General features: G+C 44.3%; 1 protein-coding gene across 1 annotated transcript in view; it reads right to left on the reverse strand.

Moving 5' to 3' along the window:
- Positions 1–17,703, reverse strand: part of Dnah9 (dynein axonemal heavy chain 9) — a 346,197-nt gene that overhangs the window by 65,366 nt on the left and 263,128 nt on the right. The window contains exons 53-56 of the mRNA XM_059270927.1: positions 14,468–14,703; positions 6,353–6,475; positions 4,767–4,971; positions 2,264–2,428 (exon numbers count right to left, since the gene is read on the reverse strand). Of these exons, the coding sequence (XP_059126910.1) occupies positions 2,264–2,428; positions 4,767–4,971; positions 6,353–6,475; positions 14,468–14,703 (729 nt within the window). The remainder of the gene's footprint in view (positions 1–2,263; positions 2,429–4,766; positions 4,972–6,352; positions 6,476–14,467; positions 14,704–17,703) is intronic.

Here is a 17,703-nt window from a genome sequence, read left to right on the forward strand (position 1 = left end):
ACACAAGCAGTAATGCTTGAGAAGAAAATGCTAATTAATAAGAAACTCTAAGAAAAACCCAACTACCATATGTCAATGATGTTAATAAATATAAATTGGTTAAGTTCAGTAGCTGAACCTCAGAAGAGCATTAAAAAAAAAATCACTTTCAGTCAGTGTCATTACAGATTTAGTTTTCAATGCCCCCAACTGCTTATCACTGCTCATTAATCTCTATGCCTCTAGTCAAGTTTTATTCTAATTTTCGATAAATACTATAAATTTTCACTTCTCACCCAACCTCATATCTCATCACTACTCCCTGACTTGTAGCAGATAAGATTGACCCCTGGGTTCCCGAAGTACAATCACATAATGGTTTTGGTCAAGGACAGAATGCATATATGATGGAGTCTCATAGTTACACTGTCCAATGATGGCCTAACTGTGCTGGTTTCTATGTAAAGCATACTGTGATATCCTCAAAGTGATGCACTTCTCAGAACACACCCTTGCTGTTAAGGCCCCATGACTGTTTATAGAGACAACCAGGAATGAGCTACCTTCATTTTTGCCTGTCCCCATTCTCTAATTATCTGCATCTCCTAGTTGCATACATGGACCCACAGACTAATTGTAGACTTATGTTTGCCCCTTATGCCTTGTGACACTGGAAACTGATTCTCCATTTTTCCATAGACAAGCTTTCATCTACCCTGAAGTGGACATTCTCAGCAGCTCCATTGTATTAAACATCTTCTCTCATTGTTGTGAATTCAGGGCCTTTCCTCAAATGCCCATCTTCCCTTACAACCCACACATGCTGCTTGTTATATCCCTAACTGCTGTCATTGAATTTGGAATATGACAGCTGCCAAATAAGTATCTATTAGATGGATGGGAAAGAAAAAAAAGACCCTCTAAAAGGGGGGGGGGACAAAATAGATGAGAAAGATGATATGTGGCAGGCAGTGGTTCGTTGATTTTACAGTAGAGATGGGGAAAATAAGGATGAAGAGGCAGGAGAGATCGACAAGGCTGGTTCCACCCTCTGCCCTACTCCCTCTATGTGAACTGGGTCTCTCTGGCCTAGAGCTGTGGACTTTCTATACTTTATAAGCTGCCAGGATAACAGATGGTAAACCTGGGTCACAGAGCAGCCACTGAGCTAGGCTGGATTTCTCAAAGTCATCACAGTTATTTCTTAGCTCAGATTGGGAATGCCCTGGCGGATTGTGACTGTTCACTTGCTCTGATTTTAACATTTTGGACTGAACACAGGGCCTTGTGCATATGAGGCAAGTGTTCTCCTAATGAACCGCAACTCCATCCACTTTTTATTTATTTTTTCTACTTTTGTCCCTACTTGGAACAAAGCCTTTTCTGTTCGGAAGACTCTCAGGAAGGGGGCAGTCAGCATACTCATTTGGAGACATATTGCTCCTGTCCCCATCCCAGATGTGTGAAGTCCTCATCAGCCCCAGTTTCATAACTGGTCTGATCTGGCCAGTAAGGGAATGCAGAAGGGTCTGTGAATAGTTGGCGGTTGGTGGGAAGGGTGAAGAGTTGAGTCCCTTTTGCATCAAGTCATTTTCTAGTCTCCATGGGGGAAAAAGCCTTCCTTTCCAAATACTATGCAAGAAGGAAGCCATATACTCTGTTTCACAGGATGATATTGTTCAGAGCTGAGTTGCCTGAGATGTTACCAACATTTTCTCATTAAAAACAGACTGAGATTTTTCTGTCAGTGCAGTGGATTGTTTTAGGACACAACCACATCTAGATTACCAATTTATACAACTTTGGGGCTATTCCACAACCTAAGGCATTCTCTGTGGGCACTATTCCCTGAAGAAAAATCAGGGCCCTATTTGTGAAGTGGAAACATCAAAAGTCTTTTCTAGAAGGTGGGAGCTCTATAATCCAGGATGGGCAGAGGCCACTCCAGGATCATGCCTGGATTTTTAAAACAACTTTAAAAAGTTACAATTTTTCTTTATTCTTGAGAATTTTATACATGTATATAATGAACTTGATCATCTCCATCCCCCCTTTTTCACCTCCAACCCCACGTATATCACTCTCAACATGCTTATCTCCCAGCTTTATGTCTTTCTTGACAACCTACTATATCTAAGCAGTGCTAGCCATACATGTGTGTGGATTTCTTAGAAGAAACGTGGGAATAGAGAAACAGAAGCCAGATTCAGGTACTGAAAGCAGAGGGAGGAGAAACCAAAGGAACATCCGGCCTGGGCCTTCTGGCCCTTCAGAGTGGGTGTACCTTATCCTCCACCTCCGCAGCAGTCTGCTTGGTGACCTCCAGGTTCTCCACCAAGGCTGTTTCTCCCAGGAAGTTCCCCGAGGCGGAAGAGAGGCGAGAGAGCAGGTTGTCCTCTAAGGTTTTGAGGGTGATTTTGAATCCGTTCTGCTGCTTTGTGAGGTCCGACTGTAAACATCAAGCAAGGAAGAGTCAGGTAGAGGTGGCCAAGCCTTCCACTCTAGGATAGGCCTGAATAAATAAATGTTGGAAGGGGCGAGTTCCTCTCTGAAGAGACTGTGAACTGAGGTGAAAACAGCAGAGTGCTTTTGACCGTGAGCAGAAGTGAGCAGGTGAGTGGGGTCCAAGCGGCAGCTGTGTAGTTGGCCGCCATATTGGGTGTGTGTGTGTGTGAAAATGCAAGTAGCCTAGCCTGAAACCACTATTCAAGTTGCAGCTGGATTGAACATGCCCAGACTGTCTCATGTCATTGTTGCCTAAACAGCAGCCTATGAGTGATCGCAGTGATATTTATGTTGCAGTAGGTGTTGGAAGTCATCCAGAGGTGATTTAAAGCATAGAGGAGGATGTAGGCATGTCCTATTCAAATGCCACATCATTTACACAAGGGACTGGAGTATCAGCTGATCTGGAATCTTAGGGGTTCTGGGATATGATCCCCCACTGATTTGGAATGGAGACCGTGGGCTATTTTATGCTCTTTCCATGTTAGTAATCTGTGCCTCCCAGTCCTCACACCTAGGAGTTCTATGCTGTGCTTAGAGCAGTGCTAAGGTCACTAAAGGGAGCTTGTGAACAGAGAACAGAGCAATGCTTTAGCTCTCACTTCACTAGCATCAGATGAACAAGAAAGAAGTACTTGAAAGGCAAACCCATCTGCCTCATACAACTCCAACAAGAGCCTTCCTTGAGGGAAGGCTGGGGTGGGATTGGAATCCGAGCGGCTCTCAGGTCCTCTTTGCTTTGCAATCATTATGCTTGGTATCCTAAAGCACTGGGCACCTTCTGTTTGCATGCTGGAGTTAACTCCAGGTAGCTCTATCATCTTTGACCTGTAACCTTTTGATCCCAGTCAAGAACAATGTACATGTCAGGGCTCTTAGCCACGCTGACCCTTACCTCTGTCTCTTTATATTTTTTAAAAGAATTTTTTAAAAATCATATGTACGTGTATCTGTATGTGTACATGTGTACAGGTGCCCAAAGAGGCCAGAAAGTGTCAGATCTCCTGGGGCTGGAGTTATAGATGGTTGTGAGCTGCCTCACATGGGTGCTGGGGACTGAACTTGGATCCTCTACAAGAGTACAAACATTCCTAACTGCTGCGCCATTGCTCCAGCCCCTGCTCTGTCTTTTACGAACTCAGACTTTAGTCTAGCCTAAGGCTAGGACTTGTTCTCTTCTGGGAACACTCTGTACCCAGAGGCTTTCAAATCACTTAGGAGTTAGCTCAGATGCCAACACCTCATAGAAGCTTTCTGAAGCCTACCATTTAAATTAGTCCCCTTAAGCTGTGCTGGCACGGGGCCTCATATTTCCTTGTTTTCCTTCATTTCCGTATTACCTTGCTTCATTTCCTGAAAATTTTTATTAGTAGCTAAAAAGACATTATTTCTCAGTTTGCATTTCTGCTTTCCCTGTTCCTTTGTTTGGCTATAAGCTCTATAGACAGCTACATGGTCTTCCTTGGGCTCTGCTGGCTTTTCCACGCTATAATCTTGTTTGTTGTGGACTTAGACTCTAGGGGCATCTCTTGAATAATAATGGGGATCCTTGAACTCAATCTCACATATGCTGTGGAAGGTTGGGTTCCCTTCTTGACCTGTATTATCCAATCTGATCACATTTAAAGAGAGGAAGGAAAGCGTGCTCATGCTATGGACTGAACTATGCTCCCCCAAATTTGTATGCTAAGACTCTAATCTCCCAGTTGACTCTATAGGAAAGTGCTTAGGTGTCAGAGAGGAGCCCTTGCTAGATGGGATTACTGTTCCTAGAATGATCACAAGAGAGGGGCTCCTAGTTCCATATACATATAAGAGGTCATATGAGCGGGCAACTGGCAGTAAGCCAAGAAGAGAAGCCTCACAAGGGATAGCTATGCCAGCACCATGGCCTTGGGTTCCCAGCCTTTGAAACTGATAGGACCTAGGTTCCTGCTGTTTAAGCTGCCCAACCTGTGCCTTGAACTGACACAACCCCAGCAAGGATGAGCCTGTTTCTGTCACCTAGGCATAATTTAATCCTACTTAGCCAGGCCCTGCTCTTGGGGACAGGAATGTCCAGTCTCTCAGCTAGCCTGCTTCTGTTCTTCAGCTCACTACATTCTTCCTTTCCCAACTGGGTATTCACAGGTGACTAGGTTGGGTTTGGACTCGCCCAGTGTCTTGAAGAACCCACTCTGCTGAATTTCAGGAAAAGCTGTCCATCCCCGTTCCCACCGTGGCTGCACTGCATGACCTAGCAATAGAGCATTCCTTCCTTCCTCAGGGGATCTCTGACACACCTTCAACTGCTCCAGGTCTGGTCTCTCCATGCTGACCACAGCGGCCAGCAGCTGGTCCTCCAGGCCATCCCTGGTCACCGTGAAGTTGATCAGCGTGGCCTGAGCCTGCAGTTCAGGTTGGTAGTGAGGGTTGGCCAGCTTGGTATGAAGGATGAGCCGGAACTTGGGATTGAATTCACACTCTTTGTCTCCGATCTTAATGAATCTGGAACACAAAGGCTCAAGTGAAGACGGGTGCCTTCAGGTAGAATTTTAGATTTTTTTTAAACAAGAGCATACTCGGCAGTATTAGCATATCATAATTTTTCCTAATTATGTCCTAGGACTCTTCTTTGCCTTAATGATGGGAGCAGGTTGGAAGGATTAAGTCTTGTCTCAGAGTCACCATGTTTCATTTTACAGTGTGAAACTCTAGGCAGGGCTGTTCCCACTGTGTCAGTATAGAATCAGATGCTATTCAGAAATGTCCCAGCAGATGGCAGCAGAGAGTGAGTGTGGTGGAAGGGGCATTTGCTTGCAGTTGGCAGGAAGATCTTAGGCATGCCAGAGGGCTTCCTTTTTCTCAGCTAGAAAGAGAAGCAGGTACAGCCCAAAACACAGAAGGGTAACTTGGGGACTGTGCAATTGGTAAGGCTCCTGCTAAGGCTTGGATGTGGTTTGTCCCCAGAGACCCATGTACTGGAAATTTGGTCTTCCTTCTGTATGATAGAATGTGTATGTGTGTGTGTGTGTGTGTGTGTGTGTGTGTGTGTGTGTGTGTCTGAGACAAAGGTCTGGTGGAAGGTAATTGGAAGGGGTTAATGCTATCTTTCGGAGGGGGCTGGGTCTAGTAGTTGTGGATGAGTCTTTGAGAAAATAAGCCTGGACTCTCCCCAATCTCTAGCTCCCTGTCTTACCATGTGGTCCCCCTCCCCATGGACTCCCACCACGATGCTGTCTGCCATGTTGTGATATTGGAAAAAGACTCTTATTGGATGTAGCTGGTCAGTGTTGGACTTTCTGTTTCCCAAACTGTGAACTCTACAAATGATTTTCTTAGTAAACTACCTGGCCTTGAGTATTTTGCTATAGTAACCGGAAACAGGTAAGGCTGACCCCAGAGTCAACCACACCTTCATGTTAATCAGCACTCCTGCCATATATTAGATGGAAGCCCTTCTACTTCTTCTCATTTTTCTCATTCATATCAACCACCTCTTTGTGCCCTGTACCTGCTAAGCCTTCAAAGTCACAAAGGGTCATCAAATTCACAGGGAGCTGAGTTCTGAGCCTCACACATCTGGCTTGAATAGAATGTGCGTCTTAAAAGTCTGTCTGCTTTTGGCCATTTTCCCTTAGGGTTTCTCTCAAATTGTGCACCATGGTCATCAGAAAGAGGATGAGGAACTGTAGGCTTTCAGAAACCTCTGCAGAATCCAAGGGCAATGAAATGGCCTATTACTCAAGGAGAGAGGAAGGTCAGTCAGCTGCAGAGAGCTCCCTGAGCTGAGCTGAGCAGAAGAGGTTCCAAAGGGGACCTCTCCACAGCTCTAACCAGGGCAGTGGACCAGCACTGTTCACAGGGCAGCTGTGCATCGGAGTCTCACCGGCCTTTCTTAATGACTTCTCTCCCAAGCAGAGGTCCCAGGACAGGATCAATGGATTCCCCGAGGTTCTCAATCAGCACCACATCTCCAGCTTCCAGGGCACGCTCTATGGTCTGAAGGCAGCTGGGGAGCAAGTTAGGCAGCGTGAGTTCATAAACACATGGGGCTGAGGCAATGTAACAAGACCACCGTGCGTTGGAGGGAAGTGCAGGGCTGGGCAGGGGGGGCACAGCTTCCAGAAATGTCTTCAGCTATTACACTTTTGTCTACTTTAAAATGACGTTTCTGAGATTTATATATACTTTTTTTTTCATCTTTTAGAAATAGAAATGACAAAATAAAAAGGGATATGAAAATTAACCACAGTCCCTGTCTGTTATGTATAATTCAGTGTTTACTGTGGACATCTGGCTATTTGGGTGGTCCTTCGGTACTGGGTGATTGGTTTGGGGCCCCATGGGAAACAAAACCAACAAGTGCTCTATTACATTTTACATGAAATGGTGTTATGTTTGCATACAGTCTGCAGCCATCCTCCCATAAACTTTTATTATAATACTTGATTCAGAGGAGTGCTCTGTAATGGTGGCTGCATAAGATTATTAATGACAAGGGAAAAAGTCTGCACATGTCCAGTAGAGATGCAATTGTTCCCAAGTATATCGTTGGCTCTCTGTGCAACATGTTGGTATGAAGAGCTGACCACATTACATTCTCAATTTTAGTTTTTATGTTATTGAATTCATATGGCACTTTTGCTTTATAACCTAGTTTTTTATTTTTACATAAAATACGAGCATTTCCTCAGTGCATTGAATAATCTTCCAAAGTAATTTTTTACACATGTAAAATAAGATTCATTATACTTAAGAACAGATTTTATCCAGTTTTATGAGAACACTAAAATGGTACATGGTGTATCCCTTTAGCACACAGTACAAGTTGGCATACATCACCAGTTAACCCACCAATAGTGGTTTTTAAGTCTCACTTTGGGAGTCCTGTTAGTGTTGCAGCTCTGAAGGGAAAGGCTTCCCCAACAGAAGTGTTACCTGCTCCCATGGGGAAGGTTTCCCCATTTCAAGAGTTATAGCTCTTAAGGGAAAAGTATCCTGGCGGCTGGAAGCCATGGAATACCACAAAGTCACACCGCACAATAAACCTCACACAAGAGATTTATTGGGAGGGAAGAATCCATGAGGGTGACTGCCTCTACTCAGGTGAGAAGCCACAGGACAATGAGCAGAAGGCAGAGTTTATATAGAGTTTCTTGGGGTCTGTGGATTGGTGGGATTATGTTTTGTGACTCTGGTTTTCGGATTGGGGTCAAGTTAGGATCAGTGTGTTTGTAGCAGGAATCTTAGAAGGTCTTACTAATAAAATCAAACCTGAGGCCAGTTATTGGGTTGAATGCTGGAAGATCAGAGAAGCAGAACAAGCCACAGCTTCCTCACCTTGCTAGTTCCTCAGCTGATCCTGCTTCCTCAGACTGGAAGCCTCTGAGTCCTCATTAAAATTGAATTTCAGCTGAACTGCTGCTAGAAGCCTGAAAGCTTAACCAGCCAAATGCTTCTAGTTTCTGGTCTTGACACCTTATATATCTTTCTGTTTTCTACCATCACTCCCTGGGATTAAAGGCTCACTTCTTGGGATTAAAGGCATGTGTCACCATGCCTGGCTGTTTCCAATGTGGCCTTGAACTCACAGAGATCCAGAGGGATTTCTGTCTCTGGAATGCTAGGATTAAAGGTGTGAGTGCCACCATTTTCTAGCCTTTGTATCTAGTGGCTGTACTGTCCCTGACCCCAGATAAGTTTATTATGGTGCACACTATTTTGGGGAACACAATATAACCACATGTGTTCTTGCCTTTGTGCTAGTCTCAGGGTCAAGTCAGGGTTAGGGTATTTTTCTTTGGCCCTGGTCTTGGGGTCAAGTCAGGGTTAGGGTGTTTTTCCTTGGCCCTTTTATCCTACAAGTCCTAGGAAACAGATACTATTTTATTTATCTATTTTTAAAGATTTGTTTTTATTATTTGCATGTTGTGTATGCTTTTGTGTGAGTGAAGGCTGAAAGAAGAGGAATCAGCTCTCTTGGTACTGGGGTTACAGATGGTATGCAAGCTGTGGGTGCTGGAAATTGAACTTGGGTCCTCTGGAAGAGCAACAATGGCTCTCCAATCTCCCTAAACATTCTTAAATGACTTTTATTAAATTGTTAAAACACAATAAAGGGATCATATCAGAAAAATCTTAATGTAAAAGGGATTTTAGGGCTGGTGAGATGGCTCAGTGGATAAAAGCACTTTCTACCAATGATGACAATTTGAGTTTCATTCCTGGAACCTGTAAGGCCCCTCGAGGGGCATGAGTGGCCAGGCCCATCCCCCGAGGCCCTCCAACTGCCAGGTTCCACTCATAGAACACTTACTGCCCTAAAGGCTGGGCCCAGCCCCATCCTACAGAGTAAAAAGCCCAAGATCAGGACTTGAAATCCCACCAATCCCCACCCTGGAAAGCTCCATCCCTAAGAAACACTATATAATCCCTGACTTCTGCTCAGTTCTCTACTGCTTCTCCCCTGAGCAGAGGCAGCTACCCTCTTGGATTCTTCCCTCCCTATAAATCTCTTGTGTGAGGTTTGTTGTGCAGTGTGACTTTGTGGTATTCCTTGGCTCCCAGCTGCCAGGATACCTTTCCCTTCAGCGCTGTAACACTTTGGGGAAAACTTCCTCCTCCAGAGCAGAGCTGTAACATTCCCAATGGGGAAACATCCCCCCACCTCAGAGCAGAGCTGTAACACTTCCACTGGGGAAACCGCTCCCCTCAGAACTGTAACACTTACAAAACCCACTTAGTACAAGGAGAAAACTGACTCCTATAAGTTGTCCCCTGACCTCCACAACATGTACTGTGGCACATTCACTCTCCAACCCCAAGTAACCTAAATATAAAAACCAAAACAAAACATTGAAAAAGGATCTCAACTGTTAGGACTGGGAAGTTTTCAAGGGAGGTATGTAACTTGCTTTCTTTATCTGAGCCATAGAGACAGGCTGGGGCTCCTTTGTGCTAAGGGTCGCTAGAGTTCCTAGTTCGAGAAGATTATTCTAAATCTAATGTTGCAACTCTACCACAGGGCCTCCATTTAGACTATATTTTAAGTGTCACAGAATAAAATGATTCTATAAAATGTAGAAACAGTTACAGGTCACCCCAAATTGAGCAGGGAATCATTACACATATCCACACTCCTATTGGATGACCAGAGGCAAGCTAAGACAAATATATCTCAGATAGGATCCCTTTAGAGCGTGTATTCAAGATACATTAAGAACTTCAAGAAAAGCTGGGCTGTTGCTCACTTGATAGAGTGAAGCAGTGGGTTTTTATCTCCACTACCACATAAACTGGGCATTGTGGTTTACTCCTGTAGTCCTAGCATTGGAGTAGTGAAGGAGGAGGATCAGAAGTTCAAGGCCAGCCTGGGCTGTTTGAGACCCTGTCTCAAAGACAACAAAATAACCTCAAAAGAACTTTATAATAATCACCATGTTCTCATCTGACCTTATATAAGACATAGCAATTATCTCTTGAAAGGCTCTCAATTCTGAGTGTCTTTTCCAGAACAGTTAAAAACACATTCAAGCCAGGCAGTGGTGTTGCACACCTTTAATCCCAGCACTCAGAAGGCAGAGCCAGGTGGATCTCTGTGAGTTTGAGGCCAGCCTGGTCTACAGAGCAAGTTCCAGGACAGACACCAAACTACAGAGAAACTCTGTCTCGAAAAACCAAAACCAAAACAACAACAACAAAAAAACACCCCCCCCCAAAAAAAACACCGAAAAACCAAAAACACATTTAAGAGTGTCTTTCCACACCAACCAGTTTTTAGGGAGTTCAAACTGGACTGTGGTTTGTGTGACTATGCAGATCAAATCAGGGCTACACTGTTGGACTGTGTATACTAGACTAAAGGCAATAGGAGATCACTGTAAGGCAGTACTGAAAGTCCACCCACTGTTTTGACCATTCTTGTATCTTAACTCTGGCACTGAGGCTTTGCTATTGGAAAGGCTACAGAGCCAATGACGCTAGTATTATCTGCAGACCATCTGGGGTACTTTTCAAACATGACAGGATCTGTTTACTTTCTGTTGTTTGGACTGAAGACAGGGGATTCAGACAATCAAGAAAACACATCTTGTCTCATCTTTCTAAAGAACTTTAGGACTAGCACACAGACCTGGAAACCACTCAAAACATAGGCAAGACAGAGCCTTTCACACCTGATCCCTCAGAAGAAAGCCCTGGTAGCTCACCAGAAAGACCACATGGAGCACAGTGTAGGATGATCTGGCTATTAGACTCCCATGGCTCTTCTTTTGGGGTACTCTCCTCTGTGACCGTCAGTGGCTCCTGGCCCTCTTCCCCTATAGGCCCTTTTCCAGGATAGTACTTTCCCAAAGCTGTGGGACTACCCAGCAAGTCATTTTTCCCCCACAGGAGACGGGAACAGCTCCATGGTGGTGCTTAGAGTTGCGGCCAGAACTCAGTTTCTTCCCACTGATTCCTATGGGTATGGAAGCACTTCGCAGCCACTCTGAGGCTAGAGGCCGGCCTTGTCTTAGGTCATTTTTCATTTCTGGTGACACTACCTCACCCTGTGACTTCCCATTTATCATTGCCAGTTCCATCTGTGGGCAAGTGCTCCCCTTCTGTGATAATTTCTTAGGCCACCTACTAGTCTGGTCTAGTCACTTCCTCCTGACATTTGTTTTTGCCAGGCAGATCCATGGGGAGTCTCTTTAGCCAACCCATGTCTGCCTCATGCTTTGTATTCTCTGATGCAGTGAGAACAGAGTGATAGGTGCCCGTCAGGATGGTCTCCATGGATCTCAGTGTGAGCCTGCCAGTGCATGTTGAACATCATCACAGTCATGAGGTAGAGGGAGGAGAAGCTGATGCTTAGTGGCCAAGCCAGGTAAAAGATTAGCATTGTGCCTGTCAGTCTCCTGAAGAGTCCTATGAGAACCGGAAGCAAAGCCCAAGAGCCCAAGAGCCAGGATGAACAGAGGGAACCTACTACAGCGACCAGGTGGCCCTCCTCTATCGAGAGCTAGTCATGATTGCTGCTGGCCTGCACTTAGTGTGCCTTCAGGCCTGATCTAGATCAAGGGAAAGGGGGGGCCTATTTTGGTTCACAGGTGCAGTCTATCATGAGAAGTCTGTAGGGAGGAGCTTGAGGCAGCTGGTTAAGTTGCATTCACAGCCCCCATCAGAGGGAGTTGAATGCCTATGCTCTCAGCGTCTTAGTCAATGTTCTATTGCTTGAAGAGACACCATGGTCACAGCAACTTTCACAAAGGAAAACATTTAATTGGGGCCCCCTTACAGTTTAGAGGTTTAGTCCATTATCATGATGGGAAGCATGGTGACATGCAGACAGACATGGTGCTGGAGAAGTAGCTGAGAGTCCTATATCCAGATCAGCAGAGAGCAGAAAGAGTATGCCACTGGGTCTGGCTTGAGCTTCTGAAAACTCAAAGCCCATCCTCAGTGACACACTTCCTCCAATAAGGCCACACCTACTCCAACAGGGCCACATGTCCTAATCCTTCAAATAATGCCACTCCTTATGAGCCTAGGGGGGCCATTTTCATTCAGACTTCCATATCCTACTCTCTGATTTCCATAAGCTTGTAGCTATGTCCTAATGCATTTAGTCAAATTTCAAAAGTCCCCACAGTCTATCACAGTCTCAACACTGCTTAAAAGTCCACAGTTCAAAGTGTCTGACACTCAGGGCAGTTTCTTAACTGTAACCCCCTGTAAAATCAAAATGAAAAAGGAGATCACATACTTCCAAAATACAATGGCACAGGATACATTACCATTCCAAAAGGGAGGAAAGGGAGCATAATGAGGAAATATTGGACTAAAGCAAGACCAAAAACCAGCTGGGGGAACTCCAAACTCTACATCTCCATGTCTGATGTCAAAGCTTTCTTCAGATCTCCAATTCCTTTCAGCTTTGTTGACTGAAGCATATTTCCTTCATCCTGTTAGCAGCTCACCTTGGTGGGTATACCATGATTTTGACATCTCCAGTGTCTTGGGGTCTCCAACAAAATCCAGGCTTCATCTTCACAGCTTTACTTAATCACCTCTCTGAGCCTCCATGCAGGGACACCCTTGACACATATCTAGCCTCAGTAGCTTTCCTTAGCCCATAACCCTTTTCTCGTATCCTTGACTATAAAGCCAGACTATGTGGCTGAAGTTGCCAAGTTCTTCTGTTTGCTAGGGCTGGAACATGGCCCCCCTCATTCAAACACATTTTCACCAGCTTTATGTTTTCAGTGGTTTCTTTCCCTTCCTAAGATTGGCTGCCCTAGAAATCACTCTGTAGACCAGGCTGACCTTGAATTCAGAAATCTGCCTGCCTCTGCATCCTGAGTGCCGGGATTAAAGGTTTGTGCCACCAAATCTCACCCTATGATTTTCTTTAAGTCCTTTTCACAAGTTAGAAGCTAAGCTGGGTGGAATCTTGTCCTGAGGTCACCACTCCCTTTATTTCATTCAGCAGCAGGCTTTTCTTTAATTTGTTTATCTCCTTGAGCACAAAACTTCCTGGTGCCTCCTTTCTTCTCAAACTGTACATTTTCTATTTTTCCTTGCTCAGCTTATTCCTTTTCACTATATCTGCATAAGAGTGGCCACTAATAACCACATCATAATCAATACTAGGCTGTTTTGAAATCTCCTTGCTAATGTTGTTAATCCAAAACTCCTTAATTTAGCCTCAGGCAGAATTTTTGGACAAGGGCAGAAAACAGCCACATTTATCACCAAAATATCATAGGAATAGTCCACAGGCCACATCCAAATCACTTTCAGCAGCACTGTCTTCCATATTCCTACTAGTATGACCCATTAAACTCTGCTTAAAGCATTCAACTACTTTCCTAATTCAAAGTCCCAAAGGCCACATCCCTCCAAACAAAAGCACAGCCAGGCCTGTCACAGCAATGCCCAAGTCCCTGGAACCAACTTTTGTCCTAGTCAATGTTCTATTGTTGTGGAAGGCAACATGACCACAGCAACTTTTATAAATGAAAATATTTAATTGAGGCTGGCTTACAGTTCAGAGGTTTAGTCCATGATGGAAAGCATGGCAGCATGCAGATAGACATGGTACTAGAGAGGTAGCTGAGAGTCCTACATCTGGATCAGCAGGCAGCAGGAAGAGAGTGTGAGCCACTGGGCCTGGCTTGAGCATCTGAAACCTCAAAGCCCACCCCCAGTGATGCACTTCCTCCAATAAGGCCACACCTACTTCAACATGGCCACACATGCTAATCCTTCAAATAATGCCACTCCCTATGAGCTTATGGGGACCTTTTTCATTCAAACTACCAGTTAGATTCCTCCATTTTATACAGACTGGGACCCAGGCCTAGGGAATGGTGCTACCCACTTTTAGGGTGGGTCTTCTCACTTCAATCACCTCAATCAAGTGTCAGAAACTATCCTAGTCAAGATGATTCCCACAGGCATGCCCAGAGGTTTATCTCCTAGGTGATTCTGATATTGTCTATTCGATAATCAATATTAATTGTCCAAGAGACAATTATCACCACCAGAGATGGTGATAATGTGCCCAGATGAGAAAGTACAACATCTTTTTAACTGGTATATAATAGTTGTACGTCCTTGTAGGGTATAGAGTGATGATTTGATACATGTATACTTTATGCAATGGTCAGGGTAAACAGGGTTTCTTCTTCCTTAAACATTTATTATTTCTTTGTGTTGGAGAACCTTTGAATTCTTCTCTTCCTATGAAATGTTTAATAAATAATGAACTACAGTCATCCTACTGACCACATGATTCCTAATGAGAAAGAACACAGAGCTGGTACCCAAGTATCTTGCTGAAATACTTCCTAAAATGAGAGGGAAACCTGCAAGAAATCAGGAGAGTTGCCTGATGGAGAGGTCAGAAGGGGTGGGGGTGGGGGGATAAAAGCCACTGGGGCTTAAACCTGTTCCATGCAATGTTTCCTTCTTATACAAATAGCAACAGCGTCAAATTGTGTTCCTAGTCACCTACCCTTTCTGGCCTATCTGGGTGACTCGGAGTTCATCTCCATATTTGTTCTTGATCCATTTGATGCCTTGCAGTTGAGGATCAACCATAAGCGGCCAGCGCTCACAGTTGATGAGGATGGTGGCATTCTCCATGGACATGCGGTCTGCAGGGAGGCCCTCATTCTGCCAGGCAGCCACATCGGCATCATCAGTCAGCATCCTCAGGGGGTCCAGAGTGGAGGTGGCTGGGATGGGAACCTGATGAAGAGGTGACAGGCACACTCTGAATGGAAAACCCCATCTCTGTGAGGGAGAAGCCACAGTATCTCACCACATAACATAACCCCTTTAAAAGCAAGATCAACATCTCCCTGAAGAGTGCTTTCCTGGCTGTGTGATTGTTGCAGAAAGTATCTTGATAGATGAACAGTAGAAATTCCTTCTGTGACCAACTCTTTGCTCTTCAATATATTCATCTTAATCAAATTCCTTCTACAGCTTGTTTATGTCTTTTTTAAAAAAAATTACTTATTGCATGTGTATGTATGTGTATGAGTGTGCATGTGCTATGGCATGTGTTTGGATGTAAGAGTATAATTTGGGGGAATTGGTTCTCTTCCTCTACTGTGTGGGCCTCCATGATCTAACTCAGGTAGTTCTGAGCTATCTTGCCAGCCTGATTATTTATATCTTTAATCTATAATATCCATAACCATGTGGACATTTGCTTCTCTGTCACTGTTCTCTGTTTCTCACACTGGTTTTCTGGTGGCAGTATTAGCACACACAAACCACTTTCTCCTCTCATCTAATTTACCAGCTTGCAAAGGGCTGGGGAAGCTTCCTTTCCCCTACCCCAATCTTCCCTCCTCAAGGCTGCTCACAAGGCCCTCCCCCAGTAAGCATACCTGCGGGGGGCTTGCTGAGGAGCACACCCCCAGCCCTGAGAACTCCACCCATGTCCCTCTATGTACCCTCAGAGCTAGAATATCCTTTCTGTTTTTCTATTTTGGCCTTTCTCAGCTCTCCTAATTCTTCTATAAACAATCTTTTCCATTGACTTATATACTTTTAAAAAGAGGTAAAATTTACACAACATAAAATGAACCATTGTAAAGCACACCGTTTGGTGGAGGAGAGCACAGTCTCAGTGTTATGCAGTCTCTAGCTCGATCCATCTTCTCCCAGGTATTTTCACAGCCCCAAAGGAAGCCTCATGCTCATTAAACAATCCCTCCCTGTGTCTCTCTACCACAAGCTCCTGGCAATTACCAATATGCTTTCTGTCTCTATAGATTTTCTGATTTTGGATATTTAATAAAAATGGAATCATAGACGATGTGACCTTTTGTGTCTGGCCACTTCCATTTAGTGTAATGCTTTTGAGGTTTAGACTTACACCCTTTAAACTCTTTGATTCAACTGTCTCTGCAGTTTGCTTAGGTACCTCCGGAAAACTGTGTAAACCTTTTTATCTCCTTTTCCTACCATGTTCAAGTGGTAGCCTTTGGGCCCCATGATCCCCAGGACAGCTGTGAATGTTGGCTCACAAAAAATCATTAACTTAAGACATTATGATATTTTTGTGAGTTTTTGTTTTATTTTGGATAACTCAATCACACAGGTTCTAGAGTATGACATTTATAGGTGAGAATGTCATGCCATGATGTGAAAGGTTAAACAAGTTTAAATGAAGGAAACAGAAGGCCCATGCTATAGTATCATGCTCTCTCTCTCTCTCTCTCTCTCTCTCTCTCTCTCTCTCTCTCTCCAACATCTGAACTATGTAGCTCACACTGACCTTAAACTCATGACCCTGCCTTCTCAGCCTCCTGACTTCTGTAATTACATATACATTACATATATATGACACTGTTCCCAGCTTGAAACACATTTCTGATCTCAGGAGAATACGAAGGGACTGAATTCCCTTGACAAACTTGATGTGGCCAAGCATTGTGGTGGAGGCTGAGGCAGGAGGATTATGAGTTTGAGGTAGGCCTTGGATATACAGAGAAAACAAAAATAAAACAAAATACCCCAGAAATGTATTTTGTCATATTTTCTTTATAATCTTATGAATAAAACATTATTCTGGGATTCATAGACTTTACCAGACTGCTTGTTGTGGTTAGAATATGTTCCCTAAAATTTAGGTGTTGAAAACTTAATCCCCAGTGAGCAGGTCATTGTGGCTCTGCCCTGTAAATGGCTCCCATGGATACCATGGGAGTGAATTAGTTTCTGCTGAGTGGGTCACAGAGGTGAGTTTGGTCCCATCTTTCTCTCTGGCTCTCACTTTTTCTTCCTCTTCTGTTTTCTGGCATGGGATGTCAAAGTACTGAGGTCCACAGCAGACTCACCAGACTGCAGTATCGAGAGCCAAGTAAATATCAGTTCTTTATTGATTAGCTGCTCTCCAGCACTGTTTGAGCACCAGACAATAGACTAAGACATTGCCAAAAGCATCTACGGCGTAAGAATGCTCACACACATCCAACAAGCCCAGCCCCCTACGCCGCTAAGATGCTAAGAGCTGCGCCTCTTCTCTCAGTTGATGGTTCTCCCACTGATTTCATGATGAATGAATTCACAGCTCAACGAGGGCTGTTAGTTCAACAAGTTAGCACAACTAGTGCCACTAGTTACTGTTGAACTAGTATCCATGCTATTCATGGTACTGTAACCATTTAAAACCAGTTCATGAAGTCATCCAGCGGGTAGAATTTTATGAGCAGATGTGGGAAAACATAGGCATCACTATACAAATGCATTTGGTATTCTAGGACTGTAGTTATGGGTGGGGTTTGGAATATGCCTCAGGGTACAATGTGAATTGTGCTCACTCTTTCTGCGGCTGAAGTTTGTGGACCTGACCCCCTCTACTGGACTATGAACGTGCTGAAGCCATCCCAGCCTGGCATATCTTTGGTATTCCATCAGCATGGCATGTAGGACACTCTGAGTTTTTGGCTAGTGTTTGGAAACAGATGCGCCTGAGTTATAAAAATGTGCCAAGGGAATGTTAGGGTCTAGTTAAGGCTTGAAATCTCCTTTAGTCAGCCACCAGCATTCCCCCGCCCCATTTCATTACTTTGATATACAGAGGGAGCACATGAGCATTGGTGGACAAAGTTGCTTTTATAGCTGTGTTTCTGAGCCATGGGTATAAACTGTATGGTTTTGGGGCCCAACGACAATGGGCCAGGAAGAACAGGGAAGAAACTTCCTCCACTGCTCCTGTGACGTCCTCTGGAA

Source organism: Peromyscus eremicus, chromosome 8a (genome assembly GCF_949786415.1).
Source record: "Peromyscus eremicus chromosome 8a, PerEre_H2_v1, whole genome shotgun sequence".
Lineage (NCBI taxonomy): Eukaryota > Metazoa > Chordata > Mammalia > Rodentia > Cricetidae > Peromyscus > Peromyscus eremicus.